Here is an 18,498-nt window from a genome sequence, read left to right on the forward strand (position 1 = left end):
AGCTGAAGAATCTTCTTGGATGAGAAATAAAACATCTTCAAAGAATAACCAGACAGTCCAGTAGCCTCTTGAAAAAGCACTTTTGGCACAAAAACGATGCTTACAGGATGCAGCAAGATAAAGTTAAAAGGATCAAAGAAAACATACCACGTCCCCTTGAAAAACTTTAATAGCATGAAACCCTCCCACGTCCCCCCCCCATTCATTTTGTATCCTCCCCAGATGACTTTGGCTCCTCTTTGGCCATCAGGAGGTGGCACGTTCCTTCATTCGTGTGGGATGTTGGCAAACAATTTTCTTATGCCAGCAATTTTTTCAAATGTAAATACATTCTGAGGGCTTTATCAAGAAGGAGGCAAGCCTTGAAAGGTTTTGTTTTGGGAGGGTGAATTCTAGAGGAGGTGATATTTTATGGCCTCTATCTAATCTTGGGATTAAAAAAAAAGGAGGGCTCCCTCCTTTCTATGCTGGGACATCCTTAGGATATGCAAATCGTTTTCCAACATTTCCAAGCCAGTGCTGGAGTAGGGAAAGAAAGGAAGGAAGGAAAGGAATCCCTGCGGATTTTACCTTGCTAGTTGTTGCCGACTGTAGGAAGCAGTACTCATTTCTTTTGAGCCAGCGCTGTCCAAACACGTTTCTGCAGTCATGTGACCAGCATGACATTGCAGAGCGCTGTTTCCGCCCCACTGAAATGGTACCTATTTATCTACTCACATTTGCATGCTTTTGAACTGCTAGGTGAACAGGAGCTAGGCAGAGGCGGGCGCTCACTCCATTGCGCGATGCTCAGGTCTCGAACTGAGCCATCTCAGTTCTCACTACGCCATCATTGGTTTTTCTCCAAGCAGACATTCCTTTTTCTTGCCTGCAAAATATGAGAATTGGGCACTAGGTGTTGTTTCTAACATCTATCTCCCTGTCTGTCTGGGATCACACATCACGTTAAGCTTTTGTTTGTGAAAAGTTTGAGTGCCTTAATCCACGCATAATGCTTAGCTCTAAGCCATGGATTAATAGCCCCAAAAGTCTGGGTTTGAACCCAAACAAATGGCATGTCTGGCTTAATATGATGTGTGAATTAGGTCATTGTCATGCTTTAGAGTTAAAAATAGCAGGCGGTGAACTTGGCTCCTCTCTCTTTATTTTCTGACACACACCCCCCCCCCGTTTTTCTTGAAACAGAAAGAAACGTGTGCCTTTTAAATACTTTTTTTTTTTTGAAGCAGCAATCTTAGAAGGGAGCGTATTTGACGGGAAGCTGCTAAACGAATCCCTAGTACAGGTCTCCTGGGTGAGCAGTGGGTTGGACTAGATGACCTTCAAGGTCCCTTCCAACTCTGTTACTGTTACACCCAGAAAGATGTGCGTACAAAAAAGGAACTGCAGCCGTATTGGGGAGGCTGTCCTGATGTGATTTTCTGTCTTCCCTCCAAATGGCAGACATACTCTGGGCTCTTCTGTGTGGTCATCAACCCTTACAAGAATTTGCCCATCTACACAGAACAGATTGTGGAGATGTATCGGGGCAAGAAACGTCACGAGATGCCACCTCACATTTATGCCATCTCCGAGACAGCCTACCGAAGCATGCTGCAAGGTACACATTCTCCAAAGAGGGAGGGTGGAGGATGGGCTTTACTATAGGTCAGGAGTGGACAGAGTACAACTCTGGAGGCTCAGAGGGCCGGGCCTGGTTCTGTTGCAGCCCTCAGCCTAACTACAAAAGCCTTCTGTCAGCCTCTGTCGAGATGCTTCAACTCCCAAGTCTTGAAATGTGCTGTGAGGAAAACGAGAGAGAGAGAAAAGAGAATAAGAGAGAGGATTTGAGTGGGTCTGGGGAAAAAACAAACCCTAAATGGCCCTTCGAATTTTTGTTTCAGCCCCTCCCTCCCACTTCATTTTACTTTGCTGCTGTCTAGGACAGGGGTCTCCAACCTTAGCAACTTTTAAGATTTGTGGACTTCAACTCCCAGAATTCCTCAGCCAGTTTTGCTGGCTGAGGAATTCTGGGAACTGAAGTCCACATGTCTTAAAGTTGCCGAGGTTGGAGACCCCTGCTATAGGAACTTGATTAAAATTAGGTTACCCACATGGGTGTGAGAAGTAGAGGGGGAGGGGGAACTGTGAATGCAAAGGTTTAAAGAGTTTCCCATTCCAGACTGAAGCAGAAAGGAGAAGAATGTGTAATTTTAAGGGGTATCATGGATCGAGTGGGCAGACTGCTAGAGATAGGGAAGCTGATGAAGGCTAGCATTTTGCGGCTGGTGGATGGATGGATTGCATGTGTGTTTCTGATGCCCTCTTGTGGAGGGAAATGGTCTTCAGGAAATGGGAACAAACAATTTTGATCTGATTCTTTTCTCTTTCTGGTCCCCAGATCGAGAGGATCAGTCGATCTTGTGCACGTGAGTATTGCTCGAGCGGGGAGGGCCTGTAGAAGGAGATGCTCAGAGGAGACAGAGCGAAAATCGTTGTGTGTGGATTTTACCAGGGGCTCTAAAAACTTGGTAGCCCAAAGAGCTAGCGCTTCATTGCATTGCATGCAATTGTACTTAGAGGAGAAGCAGTCTGTTGTTTTAGTCCTGTAAGGAATATTGTACAAAAGGTGCTTTAAACAATCCTGCAGTCTCAAAAAAGTCATTTGTCAAATGCCAGTTTTATTCCTGTTCCCTTCAGACTGGAAAGAAGTTATTTGTTTCCCTCTCCCCACCCCCACCCACCCCTTGTAACAAATGTTGCTCTAACCTGTGATGGAAGCTGTGAAGTTGATCTCATTGAAAACAAATCAATAATTAAGCAAAAACCATGTATAGCTGCCTTCTCCTTTCAGCAACTCAATGCCCTCCAAATGTGCTGGGATTAAAATTTCCAGTTTACGTAATTAGAAAAGGCTGCTAGAATGCCAAAATTCCTTCTCACATTTTACTCAGGGGATCTTTATAAACAAACTTTTAAGATGGATGGCAAATCTTTAAAATTGCTTTTTTTATTCCATCTATTCTGATGGAAAAAGATATATCCATTTTTTCCCCTTACCCTTCTCTAAATTAAAGAAGTTGAACAACTTTGACTAGACAAAGGTTACCTTAGATCAGGACTATCCATATTCTATGCCAAACCACTTTTAACACCAGTTTTCACGATAGTTTTTAGTATTATCACTGTAATATTGTTCCTAGTGAGTTTGGGACCATGATGGAATTGGCGCCAAGGACCTTCTGGTTCCCATCCATACTTTTTGATAGTATGGATGCTGCTGATGGGACAGGTTTGGAAAGCAAAAATCCAGAATTCAGAAAGTAAGATACTGAACTTGACGCCCTCTTTGGGGAAACTACAGCTCTTAAATTCAGCCCTGAGAAGGGGAGGTGTGAGTGGGATCCATTTGTTTTCTCATCTGATGTCTGTTCTCTGCAGAGGAGAGTCAGGTGCTGGCAAAACAGAGAACACGAAGAAAGTGATCCAGTACTTAGCACATGTGGCTTCATCTCATAAAGCCCGGAAGGACCATAATGCGCCGGTGAGTGGGGGGGCCACATCCAGCTTCAGGCACAGCAGCAGTCGCCTGCTCTCCCTTGCGTTGCCAACCCAGAAAGGACATGGCAGACTGGTGTGACCCCTTTGCCAGCTCTGGTTTTGCATTCCTGAAGTGGAGCCAATGAGCTCCCCCATCTGATGCCTAGGAAGTAACCCAGAATCTAATTTGAACCTGGGCCAGTCTGGAAGCTCTTCCAAATACCAGCGGATGGCCCTGGCATGTGTGAAAAGGTGATCCCCTGAAGAGTCTTTCAAACGCATGCAAAAGTGCTTCTCTTTCTTCTGTCACTTAATACACCCACTGCCTGCCCATATGGAATTTGGCTACCAAGCCTGTGGCACCCACCCAGGCAGGACTGAGAGCCAGTGCTGGGTTTGAATTAACGTTGTTGTGTCTTTTGTTAAAGGAAATGAGTCCTTGCTTGGCCTTTTCACGTGTCATTCCTTTCAATCAATAGACCAGCCATTTATTATATTTTTCTTCACCTGTATAGTTTCGGGGCCCTTTTGGTTGCTTCCTTGCAATCTTAAGAGTTCAAAGACAGGGGCCCAGCAGATCTCCCAGGACACTTGAGTGATCTTCTGTTGAATATTCTTGCATCTTGTGGACACAACCCTAGGGAAAGAATTTAGGCTCCAGTTATTCTAGCCATCTCCTTTCAAAGGAGATTATTATCTGAGGCCAGCTGGAATCATGAAGGGTTTCTTTCTCCCTGACTTTTCACAAAGATGTCCCAGAGGAACTGTTGGCCAATCTGAACCCCTCTCCTCATTTGTATTGGGGCTTAAAACTGTCTGACATTCAGCCCTGGAAATTCCTGTGTGCAATACATTGATTCCTCATTTTTCCCTTTGGTGCTTCCCTTCTCTGGTTGTATGAAAAGCCATTTTTTCCTCTTATCTCTGCCTAATTTTACAGTCTTGATAGAGGTTTTACTAGTGTGTGTGTGTGTGTGTGTGTGTGTGTGTGTGTGTGTGTGTGTGTTTGTGTGGTTGTCCCCATATGGAAGATGATATTAATACCCCCTCTGTTGTCTTGCTGCCTCAGCTGGAGTTCCTCAATGAAACCAAACAGGCAAGAGTCGAATGCATGCTGCTGAGATGCCAGCTTCCCCACCTCCCCACTCCTCACCCCCATCCTCCAGTGCTGATTGTGGGTCCCTACCACTGGCTGCTACTCCTGGTCCCACCTACACTTGGAATTGCTCTTCAAATGCTTTTCTCATCAGTTGCACACTTTGCTTTTTGCCAGAGTCGCTTCCTTGAACCCCTTTCCTCACCGGAGTTACGATGCCGCGTTTGCTGTGGGGGGGTGGGGGTGGGGGGGAACATGGTTCAGGGGATTTCAGGGGAGGGGCTGGGAAAGGAAGCCAGGTGTTGGGGATCTCCTATTCCTCCCCTTTTCTGTTGTGCTGGTCCCAGTTTATGTTCTTATGTTATTGTGGTTGCGTTCTCATTGTGTTGTTCATTGTCAAATTTAACCCTTTGATTTTGTTTTTGTTTTTGTTTCCCCTGTCTTGCTCCCTGCTCTGCCTTCCCATTGTATTTTTTGTGATGTCATCCCCATCCCAACCTCCATAGACTTCCAGCCCTGCTTCCTACGTGAGTAATTTTTGGAAACAGCTTTCCCCTGGCTGACCCTGGAGTTTCTTCGAGCACTTCCTCGGCCCAAAAGCTTTGTGAGGCCAGAGGCCTGCATAGATTGCTGCTAATTCCTTTTCCCTCCTCCGTCCCTCCTTTTCCTTCATCTAGGGAGAACTGGAGCATCAGCTACTGCAAGCCAACCCTATCTTGGAGGCCTTCGGCAATGCAAAAACGGTGAAAAACGACAATTCCTCACGATTCGTAAGTCTTTGTGGATGGAGAAATCCCTTCCCACCCAGTCATCTACCTCAGAAATCTGTGGAATGAGGATCCTGTTTAGCAGCTTCCAATTTCAGACCAATTGAGCCCTGGATTTAAGACAGAAGATGGCATCTTCCTGAGCAGTGGAAAATATTTTCAGATCTGGGACATCAAATCCCAATTGTTCTAATGCAGTGCTTCTCGGCCTTGCCAACTTTAAGATGGGTGGACTTCAACTCCCAGAATTCTCAGAGTTGATGTCCATCCATCTTAAAATTGTCAAAGTTGAGAAACACTGTTCTGATGGGTAGTTTGTACCCTTCTTAAATGAATTACTCTGTCACTCGTATGTGTGTGGGGTCTCCCCATCTTCAGGCTAAGATTGCTTCTCACACAACTATAACAAGTGGCAAAAGCTGCCAAACAGTTATAAGGATATTTTTTCTTGTAAGATAATCTCTTCTGTTGAAATCTTTTAAGCTCCTTCACTCTTCCCCTATTTGAAATGTGTTGGAACTCAATTCCAGTAATTCCCTAGTTGGCTGGGAGTTGAAATATTGTCCAACACATTTGCAAGGCACCAAAGTGGAAAAAATTTGTATAAAGCAACTAGGCAAACTGAAGATGTGTGGACTTCAGCTTTCCAGAATTTCCCAGCCAACATGGGGAATGCATTGCAGAGATGAGAGCTGTGATACAAGACATTCGTCAGCGTTCCAAGTAATGCACCCATAGAAAATAGAACTCTGAGGCAGGTGGGTTCCTCAAAGAATAGTTTTATTGGGTATATCCAGTGGTGGGATTCAGCCAGTTCTCACCACTTCGGGAGAACCGGTTGTTAACTTTCTGAGCATTTTGGCAAACCGGTTGTTGGAAGAAATCATTAGGGCAGAGAACCGGTTGTTAAATTACTTGAATCCCACCACTGGGTATATCATATTGGCACAACTGGTGAAAGCCAATTCTAAAAGTTCCTGTGGCTTTCACCTAATTAAAGGTGAAAGTTTTCCTTCTCTCAAGTCACTGGTCATGCTGTCCAATCCAGGAGCTAGCCAGTTGCTTGGTTACTTTGCCCCTCCTCTGGTGAGCCACCTGTGGGAATGTCCTTGGGTTCCCAAGGTAAGTTTTATTGTTTTGGCTACAAAAGCCAAAAATCTAACTATTCCCCCCCTCCCTCTGTTGTGTGGCAGCCCCGGAGCCTCCAAGATGGCCTTGGCCATGATCACTTCAGAGTTGACAACATTCAGTTGGCCCTACCTCCCACTGAACAAAAAAACTAGTTACGGAAATTTGGCAGATGGATTCTAAGCGACGTAGGTGTAAGGTGTGACGTCATGTGACTGCACTAAGTTACGATGGCAATCCCAGTTGCCGTCTTTAGGTGAGTCATGTGTGATCACAATATTTTTGCAACCTTCTGCTGGTTTCCCCCACTGAGTTTGGTAGTTGGAAGCCAGCAGTGAAGGTTGCAAATGACCGTCACGTGACCACGGGGCCCTGCAGCATCACAGTTGCAGGGTAGTTGCCAAGTACCTGAATCACAATAGTGACTGGGGAATGCTGCATTGGCTGCAACTGCGAGGGCCAGTCATAACCTTGCTCTGCTCTGTTACAACTGTTGTAACTTCAAACAGTCACTGAACAAGCAGACATTAAATAAGGACTACTTGTATTGCACACATTTTTGCCCTTTACCCTCCAGTGAAATCTTCCCTTCCATGAAAGAATTTAATGGTGCAGTGGGCGGCTTCGACTGAGAATACCCACTTTGCTCCTTTAAATACTTCAAAGTACAAAAAAAAGAGCCATAAAAGGTTATGCTTGCAACCCCTTTTAAATATAGCCTTAAACTTTCATATACCATTTCTTTGATTCCATTCTTTAGAAAGGTCAAAATAAATAAATGCTTTTTTGAAATCCTATGCCAACAAACTCCATATTTCCTTCGGAAGAAAAACCAGTTTTGTTAGTGAAAGTCTTTTTTTCAGCTTCCTTTTGTACTTTTTGAGAAATGCTTTTGGTTTTTAGCCACTCCTTTGAAAAGAAAGAAAAATACAAAGGTTTTCTCTTCCTCATAGATGAAAGGCAGAAGAGTGAGCTTCACATTCCACTGTATTATTACTTTCTGTTAGCTTTTCTTGTTTTTTGTGGTGACTGGTTTCTACTCTTCGTATTTAGAAAAGATTCATTACTAACTCAATTGACCGGAGGAATCTGTTTCCAGCTTCTGCGGTTCACTGGAAACTAAAAAAATATTTAAAATACCGAACAATTTTTCTGTATTGGCCACACCATTCTTCTGATTGCTATTTCATTTTCCTATCTATTTTTCTACCCACAGGGTAAATTTATTCGGATTAATTTTGATATAGCCGGCTACATTGTCGGAGCCAATATAGAGACATGTATCCTTGTTGTTAGAGAATAGAAGTTGTAAGTTTGGGCCATGAAAGACCTCAGGCCCAGTTCTCTAGACCAGGGGTATCAAACGCGATTTCACTGAGGGCCAAAATGAGGATTGTGTTTGACCTCGCAGGGTGGGGGCAGGTGGGCATGGCCAGCTCTATGTCACTCATGTCTGGGGCACCTGTGGCGGCCTGAGTGCTCTGCCAGTGAAAACAGGATCCTGAGCTCCATTTTCGGCTGAGACGACCTCTTGCAACCCTCTGCCAGTGAAAACAAAGCTCAGGAGAGCCGCATGCAGCCCTCCAGAGCTCCATTTTCACTGGCAGAGGCACCGTGGGCCGGTCATTTGCTGTTTCCAAGACAACCCCACAGGCCAGATCTAAGTACTCCACGGGCCCCTGGCCTTAAGCACCGTGGGCCCCTGGCCTTAAGTTTGACACCCCTGCTCTAGACAGATAGAATTTGAATTTGATTGGGCATCAGATTCTGAGCATGAACATTCCTGATGGCAAAAATATCAGGTGTCTGATCCAAAGTATTAGAAGTCCCCTAGGGGCAGAAGGATCCAGGTGGGACGATTGACAAGCCTTGGTGGGCCTGGGTGCCTAAGGAGAAAGAAATAGTCCATACGTGCCATTCTTAACTCAGAGTGTCCCAGATCTTTTGGAAAAGTCCCGTGCCATTCGCCAGGCCAAGGATGAGCGAACCTTCCACGTTTTTTATCAACTCTTAGTAGGTGCTGGTGAACACACAAGAGGTGAGTTTGTCCCTTTAGTTTCCCAATCATCGTAGAAATCCTTACCTTCATCCTGTGGCTCAGTGTCCTGCCCTTAAGACTAGCAATAAAACTGAAGGATAATGAACTGATTGGTGCTAAAGAGGGAAATAACAATACTCAGAACTTTTTGAGTAACCTGACTGGAAATAACTCACTAGAAAGAAAGTCCTAACCAATGAAAACAAGTGACGGTAGTAAGTTGTAATGTCAGAAGTGTACACATTCTACATAGAAGTGTACAGTGGCCCACCACTGTCCCTTTGGGTGGAACCAGACATTTTGTGCATGGGGTGGTGGTGGTTTATAGAGTAAAAAGGGAGTCTTAAGACTTAACAGAAATCTAAAGCACCCTGGCTGATCTTTAAGCCTCCTAATCTTGCTCTGTCAAAGCAGACTAGTCCATCTCAAATGTTGTGCCCGTCTGATGATTCCTAATGGTGTATTAGAGAACAACATAACTAAAAAAGTGTCACCAATGCTTTTGCTACCTTCTGTTGAATTACTGCAATGACTCTACATGGAGCTGCCCTTGGAGGCCATCCAGAACTATAACTGATCTAAAATGAAACGGAGTACAATTTTGGGTGCTCTGAACTTCACCCAAGTAACACCCACTGCTGCGTGAGTTGCACTGCTTCCAGTTGCTTTCTGGGTGCCGTTCCAAGGTGCTGGTTATCACTTTTAAAGCCCTACATGGCACAGAGTTAGGTTACCTGTGGGACCATCTCTCTCTGAAGTATCTTGCCCAATTATATAGGTTTTGGGACCCTCCAGGTCTCCCTTCTTAAATGTTGCCATTCTGAGGGCCTTCTTGATGTCCATTTCAGCTCTTTGGATCAGGCACTCCCATGACATCAGACCAAAGAGGTTGTAGAAAAAATGCTTTTAAAAGGCTCCTCTGACGATCTAGCTGAGCCGCGGGATCATCAGAGGCTTTTTTTTTTTACTTTTAAAAGTATTTTTTCGGCCAAAAAAAAATGCTTTTAAAAGTAAACAAAAAACAAAAAACTGATGATCCCGCAGCTCAGCTGGGCATGGTAGTGGGGCAGGGATTTTTGCTACTGGTTCTCTGAACCAACTGCCACCATCGCTACTGGATCAGCCAATCCGGTCCGAACCGGGAGCATTTCACCCCTTCTTGTGAGGTTCTTCCTCAAACATTAAGGGGCATGCATAAGAGCACAAGCGTGCCTACCATTCCTGTCCTATTGTTTCCTTTCATTATATCCAATTAATATAGTTATTACATACTTATGCTTATATATATGTTTATATATTGTATAAAAACATTAAGGGACATGCGTAAGAGCACAAGCGTGCCTACCGTTCCTGTTCTATTGTTTCCTTTCATTATATCCAATTAATATAGTTATTACATACTTATGCTTACATATATGCTTATATATTATATAGTTATTTCATGCTTATGCTTATATATACTGTGTGACAAATAAAATAAATAAAAATAAACATTGAGCTAGGATGGGGGTTGAGCTGTGAGGTCCTTTGCTCTGGTGCCTGGTGTGGGGGGGAGGGATGGGGGGACGTGAGAAACTTCGTTTTTAACTATGTTTTATGGGTTGTGCGCCATTTAGAGTCGTCATTTGAGATAAGCAGCCATATAAGTGCTGTAAATTTTGTTCATTAAATTTGTATTCAGGGACCTTCTGGTGGTCCCTCTAACATGCTTTGTTTCATGCCCCTATAGGAGAGCTGTTGTTGGAGCCATTCAATCAGTATCGCTTTCTGTCGAATGGGTACCTGCCTATCCCTGGACAGCAGGATAAGGAGATCTTCCATGAGACTATGGAATCCATGCGTATCATGGGCTTTTCACATGAGGAAATACATTGTGAGTAACTCCTTTATGCGTGTGCATATATCTGCCGCATCCTGGTTGCAATTAAGGAAGTATCTGATCTAACATTCCATTTATGGTGGTGGTCATAGTTTTATTTATGATGTGCTTTCAATTAAGTGCAGTACAGACTTAGAGTAAAACATTTGATACAAAAATATGCAGGTAGTCTTTGACTTACAACCACAATTGAACCCAACATTTCTGTTAAGTGAGACAGTTGTCAAGTGAATTTTGCCCCGTTTTGCGACCTTTCTTGCCATAGCTGTTAAGGGAGTTGTTAAGTGCAGTCAGTAAGTGAGTAACCCGGTTGTTAAGCGAATCTGGCTTCCCCATCGACTTTGCTTGTCAGAAGGTTGCAAAAGGGAATCACATGACCTTTGGGACACAGTAACGGTCATAAGTATGAACCAGATGTCAAGCATCTGAATTCTGATCACATGATAATGAGTATACTAAAAGGTTGTCACTGTGAAAAATGGTCGTAAGTGGAAAAAAACAGTGCCATTGTAACTTTAAACGGTCATTAAACAAGCTGTTGTAAGTCGATAACTTCTTGTATTACCACCCATTACGGTATACCATTGTAATGTGAAATAGAGAACCAGTTTGCTGTAGTGGTTAAGGCACCAGGCTAGAAACTGGGAGATGGTGAGTTCTAGTCCCATCTTGGCATGAAGCTAGCTGGGTGATTTTGGGGCAGTCACCCACTCTTAGCTCTAGGAAGCAGGCAATGGCAAACCATTTCTGACATCTTGCTAAGAAAACTGAAGAGACAGGAGTCAACACTAAGGCACAAAGTATATGAAATAAGGGATGATAAGCTAAGAGGACTATGACCTAAAATAGTTTTAACCACTATATGTTTGAAATGACCAGTACATATAAATTTTTTTTAAAAGTAACAAGTAATTGTTTAAGTGATTTCACTTGACTAGATATTAAAGGTTGTTAGCAACATTGTGTTACCTGCCGCAATAAATAAGAACAAGTTGGAAAAAATCCTATTTATTATTTTATTTTATTTTATTATTTTATTTTATTGTTTTATTTATTTATTTATTCAAATTTTTATACCACCTTTCTCCTGAAGGACTCAGGGCAGTTTACAGCCAAATAAAACAGCATAAACATAAACAAAAATTAAAAACGTATTAAAAACTGATTATAAAATGGCCAATAGAAATTAAAACTAGGATAAAACCATCATAAAACCCCCACTTAAAAATTTCATCAGGCTAGCCCTGCACGGTGGAATTAAAAAGTCTTAAGCTCGCGTTTAAAAGTCCGGAGGTCGGGGAGTTGACGCAACCCCGGAGGCAACTCATTCCAAAGGGCAGGAGCCCCCACAGAGAAGGCCCTCCCCCTGGGGGCCGCCAGTCGACATTGTTTGACTGACAGCACCCTGGGGAGGCCCTCCCTATGGGAGCGCACAGGCCGATGGGAGGCTAAAGGTGGCAGTAGGCGGTCCCGTAAGTAACCCGGTCCTGTGCCATTATTGGACTGCACTGATCTTAAATCCCTTTGGATATTCACAAGCAGAGTAAAAATGTAATATCCTTCCACTGGCAAATCTTTATTTCCAATTTTCTTATATGTACATCTAATTAAAATTCTTAAAGTATTGTAGAAGTTGTTTGTAAAGGCCATTTCTGCAATAAGATGCTTTTAACTTCACAGTTCCATTTTAAACAATGTTTACACTGTAGTGAATGTTGTGATTTGTTTTTTTATTGTAATTCCAGTAATGCTTCTTCATGTAGTGAAGGAAGAGAAAGAGAGAGAAAGGCTTAAACTTGAAGGAATATCTGAGATAAAGAATATGTACCCCAATTTCTTTTCTGCGTAGAAACATTAGAGTATTGTGATTTCCTCTTACTATTTTAATATAACATTAAAACTATTAATACAATATTAAAACAGTAAGAGAAATGACAATATTGTAATGTGTGTGGCTCTTGCGATGATCCTTGGGTTTGAAATGTTTTGAATGCTGCTTGTTAGTTGTTGCAGTCTCAGCCTGCTGTAGTGAATGTCAAGCCTTACATGTTTCATTAATCCAAAAAATTAAAATTATTTAGAATTATGAGGGCAGTGGAGAAAGGTAACATGGCAAGCGTCTTTTAAATACCTTGTAGCTTTGTTCTTGTTCTCACTTGGGCAGAGAGGCCTGTTGCAATGCACTATGTGATGAAATATATTCTTATGTTTTGCGTTACACTTTATGCTGAACCTGTTTGAAGGGATGAATTTGAATAGGCTGTTTGCAGAATGTGGACATGTGGTTTTGCTAAGGGTCATCTTTCCACACAGGTATGCTGCGGATGGTCTCAGCTGTGCTGCAGTTTGGCAACATTGTCTTCCGTAAAGAGAGGAATACAGATCAGGCCTCCATGCCGGATAACACTGGTATTTCAGATTAGTAGCTTTACTTGAGAAAAACCGCTGACTTTTCAGAAATGCTAGCAAGTACAGATGAGTCCTCATCTTATGACTGCAATTGAGCCCAGAATTATGGTCGTAAGTCATGGCAATCATTAAGATGATGTGGGGAGATGCAGTCTTGGAAATCCCGAACCGGGTCATAAGTAGTTCTGGGGACGCCTGTCATAACTTCGCTAAGCAATTGGTTGTTAAGCGAGGACTGACTGTAAGCCCTTGGCTGTGATCAGAACTCATACTCATCTTTTTATTTAGGAGTCAGCTGTAGAAGATATAATGGGATCTTGTTAAAGACAATACAAGTGTATGGGGGACATTTTTTGTTTTATTATTATAAAATATTGATTTTCCATAATCACCATATGAAAATTCAGGTTTCTGTCAAACTTGCCTGTGGGCTAGGAACTGCTTTTTGAAAGAGAGAAGGGAGTGGAGGAGATGGAATTGAAAAGAAAGCTGGCAGAAAATGACCTGACAAAGGGCTCTTATTGGTCTCTTCTGTGCCTTTGCAGCTGCTCAAAAACTCTGCCACCTCCTGGGCATGAATGTCACTGAGTTCACCCGTGCCATCCTTACCCCACGCATCAAGGTCGGCCGAGACTACGTGCAGAAGGCACAGACGAAAGAGCAGGTCAGTGGTGCTGATGACTGTGGCTGACATGTTGGTGGGTGGTCCTGAAGAACCCTTGAAGGAGGGCTTGCCAAGATAAATAGTAAGTATGTATGGAATATATGGGCCAAGATGAGTCTGTTTTGATCTCGACCTTCCCTTCCTAGGCTGACTTTGCTGTGGAAGCATTGGCCAAAGCCACCTATGAGCGGCTCTTCCGCTGGCTTGTGCATCGAATCAACCGTGCGTTGGATCGTACCAAGCGCCAGGGGGCGTCTTTCATCGGCATTTTGGATATTGCTGGTTTTGAAATATTTCAGGTGAGGGGAGATCTGCTAGCCACAAAATCCAGTGTGGTTCTTTTCCTTTTTCACTGCCTGAAGAATATAATTCATCTGTAGAGCTGCTTTCAATCCTTTCCTTCAAATTGTGTCGTTGCTCTTCTCTTTAACTTAAACCCATAAGTTTCAGCTGAAACTGTCAAGTAACACCGCCAACAAAAGAAAACTCCAAAGCTAAAGGGCAAAATTGATATGACAATACCAGGGAATAATAGAACGGAAGACAAAGAATTGGAGAAGTATCAAGCTCTGAAAATCAGAATTGAAAAATAAGGCAGAAGTTATTGGCACACTGGGTGTCATACCAAAACATCTTGGACGACATTTTAAAAATTTGCACTTTGATAAAATTTCCAACTGTCAGTTTTTTAGATGGACTTATACATATACTGTTCTAATGCATTATGACGTTCTAAGTTCTTGGAAAGAGCTCAATGCAAATGAAAGCCAACACCAGCTGAAGAACTGGCAGCTGGGATGTCATGGGCAAATAGGCGGCAATACAAATTTTATAATAAATAAATAAATAAATGTCATACTTTTGCGGATATAATAAAAAATTAAACTTGTATGTTGCCTGACTCTCAGCAAATTCTAGGCAGCTCATAATAATTTTTTTTTAATTTATTTATATCCCGCCCTTCTCCGAAGACTCAGGGCGGCTTACACTGTGTCAAGCAATAGTCTTCATCCATTTGTATACTATATACAAAGTCAACTTATTGCCCCCCAACAATCTGGGTCCTCATTTTACCTACCTTATAAAGGATGGAAGGCTGAGTCAACTTTGGGCCTGGAGGGACTTGAACCTGCAATATTGCAAGCAGTTGATGTTAATAACAGGCTGCATTAGCCTGTTGCGCCACCAGAGGCCCTAATTAAATAAACATTGTCTTGGGAAGGAAAGGATTCATGTCAGTGTTGTAAAAAGGAAGAAAAACAGATTACATAGAAAACATAACTGTAATCAGTGATGAAATGTGAACTGGTTTACTACCGGTTCACTGGCGCATGTGCAGTGCGCACCAGGCACAAAATGTGAGGTGTGCACGGGCGCGCAGTGCACGCCAAAAGGAGGCATGGGGTAAGTAGAACAGCATGCAGGGGGTGATCAGCTGTGGCACAAGATCTTTTATTTTACATTTAAAAGCATTTTTTTAGAACCTATTCGGCCAAATAGGTTGTAAGAAAAATGCTTTTAAAAGTAAAAAAAAAAAAAGTCTCTGATGATCACTGTGCTTGTCAGAGCCTTTTTTTTAACCTGTTAAAAGCATTTTTTTAAAAGAAGCAGCAAGTGGGCGACCAGGCGATTGGGTGGGCATAGGCAGGGGAATTTTTCCTACCGGTTCTCTGAACCACCTGCCGCCATCGCTACCGGATCAGCTGATCCAGTCCCAACCGGGAGCATTTCACCCCTGACTATAATAATTCAGTATCAACTATAATAATCAAGGAATTTTCTATTTTTCTGCAGCTTATTTATTTATTATTTATTTATTTATTTTATTTGATTTTTATACCGCCCTTCTCCCGAAGGACTCAGGGCGGTGTACAGGCATAATAAAACCGACAATACAATATATAAGTTTAAAATACGATTTAAAAAACTTATTTTAAATTAGCCCAATGATTAAAATTTCCCATACTAAAAACCCCGTTTAAAATTAATAAATTTAAACATTAAAATCCCAATTTAAGCCAGCCCCGCGCAGATAAAAAGATGAGTCTTGAGTTCGCGACGAAATGTCCGAAGGTCGGGTATTTGGCGTAAACCCGGGGGAAGCTCGTTCCAGAGTGTGGGAGCCCCCACAGAGAAGGCCCTTCCCCTGGGGGCCGCCAGCCGACATTGTTTGGCGGACGGCACCCTGAGAAGTCCCTCTCTATGGGAGCGTACGGGTCGGTGGGAGGCGTGTGGTAACAGCAGGCGGTCCCGTAAGTACCCAGGTCCTAAGCCATGATATTCCTTGATATTCTTATCCTGGGCATTGTCACCTAGTAAACTTTACTGACAGGGTGGATGACAAAGCAGCTTATATTGATGTCAATAGATTCACAGGAAGAAAACACAGTAAAATGTTGAACCCCCTGTGAATGTTTCTTTTCTCCCACTTTTCCGTCTGCAGCTGAACTCCTTTGAACAACTCTGCATCAACTACACCAATGAAAAGCTCCAACAGCTCTTCAACCACACCATGTTCGTGCTAGAGCAGGAAGAATACCAACGAGAAGGCATTGAGTGGAATTTCATTGACTTTGGTTTGGACCTTCAACCCTGCATTGATCTCATTGAGAGACCAGTGAGTGATCTGGAATGTTGTGTAGTTGTTACATGTGGAGGGCCAAGAAAAGATGGTCTCTAGCTCTTCAGAGAACCTTCTCTTCTTCATTGGTTGTTGCGCCTCTTTATTGCATTTGTCCTTGCTGGTGGGATGGTCTTTTCTGACAGGTCTTTGCGGTGGGAGTCAAGATCAGATCTTTAACTTGGATCGTAAACGTTTATATTATCTCTAAATAACCCACAGTGGAAGACAATTATTTGACTAATATCTCAAGCATGATGCAATTGCTGTTCCTTTTGTAACCCATTTTCTCCCACACCCTGACCAAGTTACCTACAGCCCTTGGAACCTTGCTAATGATTTGGGTCTATCTCGCTTTCTCCCAGGCAAACCCTCCAGGGCTGCTGGCTCTGCTAGATGAAGAGTGCTGGTTCCCTAAAGCCACTGATAAGAGCTTTGTGGAAAAAGTTTCCCAGGAGCAAGGGTCCCATCCCAAATTCCAGAAACCCCGGCAGCTGCGGGATAAAGCTGACTTCTGCATCATCCATTATGCCGGCAGGGTAAGTTGCAACTACTTTTGTCTCCCTTCCCTTTTCACCAGCACATCCATGTTTACTGCCTTTCCCAAACTGGGACATTTCAGATGTATTGAACTATGACTGTTTATTTTCTGAAAGAAGCAGCCATGAGCAGTTGTAGTCTATCACAGATGAGGACCCAGCATTGAAATTCTCTAATGTTGGCAACTAAGGAAAATGCTGATAGCTTACTATGATAGCTGAGGCTTTCAAATTAAATTTCCACTCAGAGAAATCAGAGATTTCGCAGACGGTGTTGGCAGGGAGGCAGAGATCGACCACGAGGCGCCTCACGTGTGGGGTGCTGCAGGGGTCGATTCTCTCGCCTCTCCTGTTCAATATCTATATGAAGCCGCTGGGTGAGATCATCAATGGCTTTGGGGTGAGGTACCAACTGTATGCTGACGACACGCAGCTGTACTTCTCCACCCCAGGCCACCCCAACGAAGCTATCGAAGTACTGTCCCGGTGTCTGGAAGCCGTACAGGTCTGGATGGGGAGAAACAGGCTCAAGCTCAATCCTTCCAAGACGGAGTGGCTGTGGATGCCGGCACCCCGGTACAGTCAGCTGCAGCCGCGGCTGACTGTTGGAGGTGAAACATTGGCCCCGGTGGAGAGGGTGCGCAACTTGGGTGTTCTCCTGGATGGGTGGTTGTCTTTTGAAGATCACTTGACGACCGTCTCCAGGAGAGCTTTTTATCAGGTCCGCTTGATTCGCCAGTTGCGCCCCTTCCTTGACCGGGATGCCCTATGCACGGTCACTCACGCTCTTGTTACCTCTCGCTTGGATTACTGCAATGCTCTCTACATGGGGCTCCCCTTGAAGAGCACCCGGAGGCTCCAGTTGGTTCAGAATGCAGCTGCGCGGGTGATAGAGGGAGCCGCAAGTGGCTACCATGTAGCACCACTCCTGTACAGGCTGCACTGGCTACCTGTGGTCTTTCGGGTGCACTTCAAGGTTTTGGTTACTACCTTTAAAGCGCTCCATGGCTTAGGGCCAGGGTACTTACGGGACCGCCTACTGCTACCGAATGCCTCCCACCGACCCGTACGCTCACACAGAGAGGGACTTCTCAGGGTGCCGTCCGCCAAGCAATGTCGGCTGGCGGCCCCCAGGGAAAGGGCTTTCTCTGTGGGGGCTCCCACCCTCTGGAATGAACTTCCCCCTGGACTTCGTCAACTGCCAGACCTTCGGACCTTCCACCGCGAGCTGAAGACCTATCTGTTTATTCGCGCAGGACTGGCATAGGAATTTTAAATAGTTTTAATATTTGATATAAATTTTATAAATTTTATGGGGTTTTTATGATTGTAAATGTTTTAATCTGGCCTCATGTTTAATAAGTTTTTTAATTTATTGTTTTATTTGTTTATTATTGCTGTTTTATCTTGGCTGTAAACCGCCCTGAGTCCTTCGGGAGAAGGGCGGTATAAAAATCCAATAAATAATAATAATAATAATAAAAAGATAGCATCAAGGATCTGAGATAGCACAACTAAAGAATCCAGAGAGCAGCTATATTGGAGGAAGCATGATTTTCTGAATTTTTCTCCCATTCATTTGCCCAGTTGTTTTTCTTTTTTTCTTTCTGGAGTTTGTCCTGTTGGATTGCAGGATGGATCCACTTAGTTGTGAATTGGGCTTGGCCTAGTTCATACAACAAAGTTATCAGTGTTGATGTGGTGAGAGGTTTTATTTTTCAAACAGCTTGTGAGCAGAGTTTGTTGCTGGTTAGTGCTGATCTGAGGTCATCCATTGGCTTTCATGCTTAAGAGAAGATAGATAAATAGAATGAGACTATTGCCCTATACATTGTAAGC

The 18,498-nt window shown here is 43.5% G+C and overlaps 1 protein-coding gene across 5 annotated transcripts in view; it reads left to right on the top strand.

The window, feature by feature from the left end:
- The window catches only part of LOC131196716 (myosin-10-like), an 82,767-nt gene that overhangs the window by 14,501 nt on the left and 49,768 nt on the right, over positions 1–18,498 (top strand). For 2 of the 5 annotated variants that reach the window (XM_058179902.1, XM_058179904.1), the window contains exons 3-15: positions 1,444–1,600; positions 2,381–2,408; positions 3,421–3,523; positions 5,122–5,142; positions 5,293–5,385; positions 7,727–7,790; positions 8,450–8,548; positions 10,278–10,421; positions 12,741–12,836; positions 13,382–13,500; positions 13,647–13,799; positions 15,944–16,117; positions 16,486–16,659. In XM_058179902.1, coding sequence (XP_058035885.1) covers positions 1,444–1,600; positions 2,381–2,408; positions 3,421–3,523; positions 5,122–5,142; positions 5,293–5,385; positions 7,727–7,790; positions 8,450–8,548; positions 10,278–10,421; positions 12,741–12,836; positions 13,382–13,500; positions 13,647–13,799; positions 15,944–16,117; positions 16,486–16,659 — 1,425 coding nt within the window. Of the gene's footprint in view, positions 1–1,443; positions 1,601–2,380; positions 2,409–3,420; positions 3,524–4,901; positions 5,143–5,292; positions 5,386–7,726; positions 7,791–8,449; positions 8,549–10,277; positions 10,422–12,740; positions 12,837–13,381; positions 13,501–13,646; positions 13,800–15,943; positions 16,118–16,485; positions 16,660–18,498 lie in introns of those variants that run through there. The other 3 variants (XM_058179903.1, XM_058179905.1, XM_058179906.1) reach the window with 2 other exon arrangements.

The sequence above is a fragment of the Ahaetulla prasina genome, chromosome 4 (genome assembly GCF_028640845.1).
Source record: "Ahaetulla prasina isolate Xishuangbanna chromosome 4, ASM2864084v1, whole genome shotgun sequence".
Classification (NCBI taxonomy): domain Eukaryota; kingdom Metazoa; phylum Chordata; class Lepidosauria; order Squamata; family Colubridae; genus Ahaetulla; species Ahaetulla prasina.